Source organism: Anoplophora glabripennis, unplaced genomic scaffold (genome assembly GCF_000390285.2).
Source record: "Anoplophora glabripennis isolate ALB-LARVAE unplaced genomic scaffold, Agla_2.0 scaffold237, whole genome shotgun sequence".
NCBI lineage: Eukaryota > Metazoa > Arthropoda > Insecta > Coleoptera > Cerambycidae > Anoplophora > Anoplophora glabripennis.
In genome coordinates this window covers 362,993-367,207 of record NW_019416676.1, presented here as the reverse complement: position 1 = coordinate 367,207, position 4,215 = coordinate 362,993, and the positions used below count along the sequence as shown (strand labels likewise).

General features: G+C 28.9%; 1 protein-coding gene across 1 annotated transcript; it reads left to right on the top strand.

The window, feature by feature from the left end:
- The first annotated feature begins 207 nt into the window (after window positions 1-207).
- On the top strand, window positions 208-3,400 carry LOC108904002. Its single transcript, XM_018706369.1, has 3 exons — window positions 208-351; window positions 1,281-1,412; window positions 2,967-3,400. Exons 1-3 carry the CDS (start codon window positions 297-299, stop codon window positions 3,239-3,241), a joined length of 462 nt encoding a protein of 153 aa, XP_018561885.1. The 5' UTR covers window positions 208-296; the 3' UTR covers window positions 3,242-3,400.
- The last annotated feature ends 815 nt before the right edge of the window (window positions 3,401-4,215 follow it).

Sequence of the window (4,215 nt, the reverse complement as noted above, 5' to 3'; positions counted from 1 at the left end):
TTCCCAGATAATTTTAGCCTTAAATTTATAACTCTCATATTTCTTATAGCATAATAGAATAAACGGCTTTGTTTTTTTACTACCAAAAAAACTGCACCTGTTTTTCGCAGCGGCCTAATTTTAAATGTGATGTAAATTTTTGTCAGCGTGTGGCACATAAATTTTACAGATAGGTTTTATTTATAGACTCGTATGTTTATACTACACTAGACAATATAGTTCCATTCTTAAAACAACAGAGACTGAATGAAACCGCAAAATATCTGAATACGAGTATTTTTAAATATTTACCCACAATGAGTGCACAAAGGTGTTATGGTGTTCTTCTGGTAGTTACTTTTGTAAGCTTGGGTGAGTAACGTTAAGTGTTAAAGTTATCTTCAGTTGAGAACAGATTTTCCGAAACGTGAAACAATATTTTTAAAATGCATCCAAATATGTTTCTCCAAAAATTATGATAATTAGAAAACAACTGAATTGAAACTCTTTTCTTCGTTTGTAAATTGCTTCAAGTATAAACTGAAACTGAAATCCGTGAAGTAATAACTATACAGGGTGTAGCAGCGCTTTAGGAAAGAACTACATTTTTTTCTAAAAAAAAAAAGAATTTATATATCCCTTGCCAACAACTTTCTAAGATAATATTAGTCATTTATCAAAAAATAGTAATTATATCCACGATTCACGTTCGTCTAATAACAGTAGTGCTATTACTCCCTCGAATACTATTCCGATATTATTATTTTTTTAATGCACTTAATAGTACAAAACAGCAACAAAATTGAACCGTGAATGATACGCACGAAATAAATGCTATTAAACGTTGTGACATACGGCTCTGTATGAAAGCGCTTTTTTGGCGGAGGTTACGCCGATGGATCCGGATTCTTCGACCAATAGTTTCGTAGACACGTGCTTGATCATTGTTTATGCGGGAATACAAGATGGCTTTATTTTGAACATAAGTTATATGATAAAGAGTAGACTTATTTTTTAGCAGACGGTCATAATGAAAACCTGAACAACTTACAGATTTGTAGAAATTCGCTCCTATTTGAATGAAAGCCCATCAATCAGACAAATAGGTTAAAATTTTTCTATCTTATACCTTGTTTGTATATCTACAGAGTGAGTTAATAAATACAAATCGTGAAAGAACCTCTCAGTGTTTCAGTTTTTAATTTAAAGGTAACATAAATTTAAAATCCACAAAAACATGCTAATTTATGAGTACTTAATTTAATAAGTATCTATGTTAAATAAAAATTGTATTATTTCAGGAAATTCCTTAGAATGCTACAACTGTTCCGTCACTGTTACAGCAAATGCTGGTGATCCTTGTAAAGGGATAGGAGGAGTTACAAAATGTCAGGATCCTGCAGTGTGTTTGTCGGCTACATATTCATATGAAGGTATTATATAAATATGTTAATTTATCATGTTTTAAGAGCCCCCTCAAAAAATCAGCTCAAAAGAAATTTTTTTAGAGGTCGCTGAAGATTTTTAAAAATTTCCAAAATCGTCAAAAATTTTTTTTTCTATTTTTAATTTTTTTTCTCTTTATTTTTATAATTTTCTAGGTTGAAAAAAATCTCAATTCAGAAAATTTCAAATCGATATTTTAATCATCATCATTAGAAAATGATCACTCATAATTATTTTAACTTGAAAAGTAGTGTACCTAAAATATTTTCGAGCGACCTCTAAAAATAAATATCAACGAACTAATAATTTTTTTATTGAATTTGATGAACAAAAGAATAGAAATAAATCACGAGACACTTCAAAAATTTCTGTGCGTATCAAATATTTATAATTTTTTAATTTTTTAAAATTTAAGTCTCGTGATTTATTTCTATTCTTTTTTTCATCAAATTCAATCAAAAAAATTATTAGTTCGTTGATATTTATTTTTTAGATGTCGCTCGAAAACAGGTACACTAGTTTGAAAATTAAAATAATTATGAGTGACCTTTAGATATTAAAATATCTATTTGAAATTTTCAGAATCGAGATTTTTTTCAACCTAGAAAATAATAAAATAACGAGAAAACAAATTTAAAGAAAAAATCAATTTTTGACGATTTTGGAAATTTTTAAAAATCTTGAGCGACCTCTAAAAAAATTTTTTTTGAGCAGATTTTTTGAGAGGGCTCTTAAAACATGATAAACCAACATATTTTCACAAGAAAATATTTATTTTGGGGATTCTTCTGTAACTAAAATTTATAAAAAAAATGTTTTAATAAAAGTTGTCTGGAATCAAGTGGACCATGCAAAGAAAATATTTTTAGCTTTACAGGGTGTTCCATTTCGCGTGGGTGCTACATAACTTTGTTATTTTAAATGGAACACTTTGTATATTATTGCGTTTTTGAATTCCTTGGTTAATATTAGGTAGAGTTTATTAAATGTACATGGTGTTTTCGAGATAATCAGCTGAAATCGTGATTTTTTTTTTCAAAAACAACTGATTATCTCGAAAACGGTAAGTTTTAAACACCATGTAGATTTAATAAACTCTGCCTAATATTAACCAAGGAATTCAAAAACGCTATAATATTCCATTTAAAATAAGAAAGTTATGTAGCGCGCACGCGAAATGGAACACACTGTAAAGCTAAAAATATTTTCCTTACATGATTCCAAGTAACTTTTATTAAAACCATTTTTTTATAAATTTTACAGTTGCAGAGTTACAGAAAAATCCCTCTTCGCTGGATATTTCTTAATAATTCTTCACTGATGATTCTTTAGGATTTTTTTAAATAATTTTTAAGTTTGCACAGGTACCTGGTAAACAGATGAATAAAAGACGATTACTTAATCAACAGAGAAAAACTAAAGTTATGTCACAAAATAAATAGAGACAACAAATTGTTCATTTTAATCTCATTTTGTAGTAGTTCCATGCACATAAATATTAGGTCGCGCTGTTTCCTTTAAAATTTCTTATTTTTTTACAGTGCCCTACCCGCTATTAAAGCAATACATCACCCTGAAGTCCTGCTACCTCGACATGGGTGGGGAAGAATGTGAGACGTTTTTGAAAAATATTAAGACCAACAATCCCTCAAACGTACAAATTGAATTTACCGAAAAATGTTTCACTTGCCAGGAAAAAGGGTGCAATATGGCGAAGCCTCAGGAGCCGCAGTCGTCCACGTCTACAACTTCCGATAACCACTTGCAGTACATTTTACTTGCCAGTTTGTTGTGTTATTTGAGCACTTTCTTATAAGTCATAACAAGTTCTCAATATGTAACTCAATATTTATGATTAAACATATGATCATGTGATACTAAAGTAACAAAATAATGTTAAATAAATTTGCAAAACCCTCAGTTCTTTAAATCGTATATTTCATTAGTCTTCACATTTTATAGTATAGGCAACCAGGAATACACCAACTTGATTTAATTATTGCCTACAATGAAAATTTGCTTCAACTTTAGTTTTTTATAAAGTATAAAAGTAAAAACCCATCAAAATTTCGTTGTAATGGAATAATAACGAATATAATATGTATGTAGGTATAGGTATTTCTTTATCTTTATACTTTACTGTATAGGCAACCAGGAATATAATCTCTTGTATTAATTGTTGCTTATACGCTTTGATTCTGTCCATGATCTAAGATTTAAACATTTCAAAGCTTTTAATTTAATATTTTTAAATATTTACAAAGTATTCTACTAAAGTGATATAAAGAATATAAAATTAAATATATTAAAACTACTAAAACAGCAGGGAAAATGTATATATGTACCTATCACAAATTGTTCCAGCATAGCTTTTCACCTATTAGAAACCAATACAATTTTTTTTAATTAGCTTCAAGTGTAAAACTAAAATTATACACAGGATGTAAATTAAATGCTTGACCATAGAAATTAATGAAAAAACTCCTTGTTTCTGGAAACACTTCGCTTTCGAGAAACGGTGTTTAAAGTGTATGAAGAAAATTTAAAAAAATCGGCAGCAGAAGCGATTTAATTTAAATAACATTACGTTTTTATGGATGCCGAAACCGAAAAGTTTCCAGACACATGTTTGTAAGAATATTTTTGTGTTGTATGACACGTTATTCTAAAACATTGACTAAAAAGTTTTGTTGCATCCTGTATATAAAATATGTATCGATGTCAAGGTCAAAACTTGGGTGACATTGACAGTGAATGTAAGAAATGTAGAGCATATTATTATGACATCCA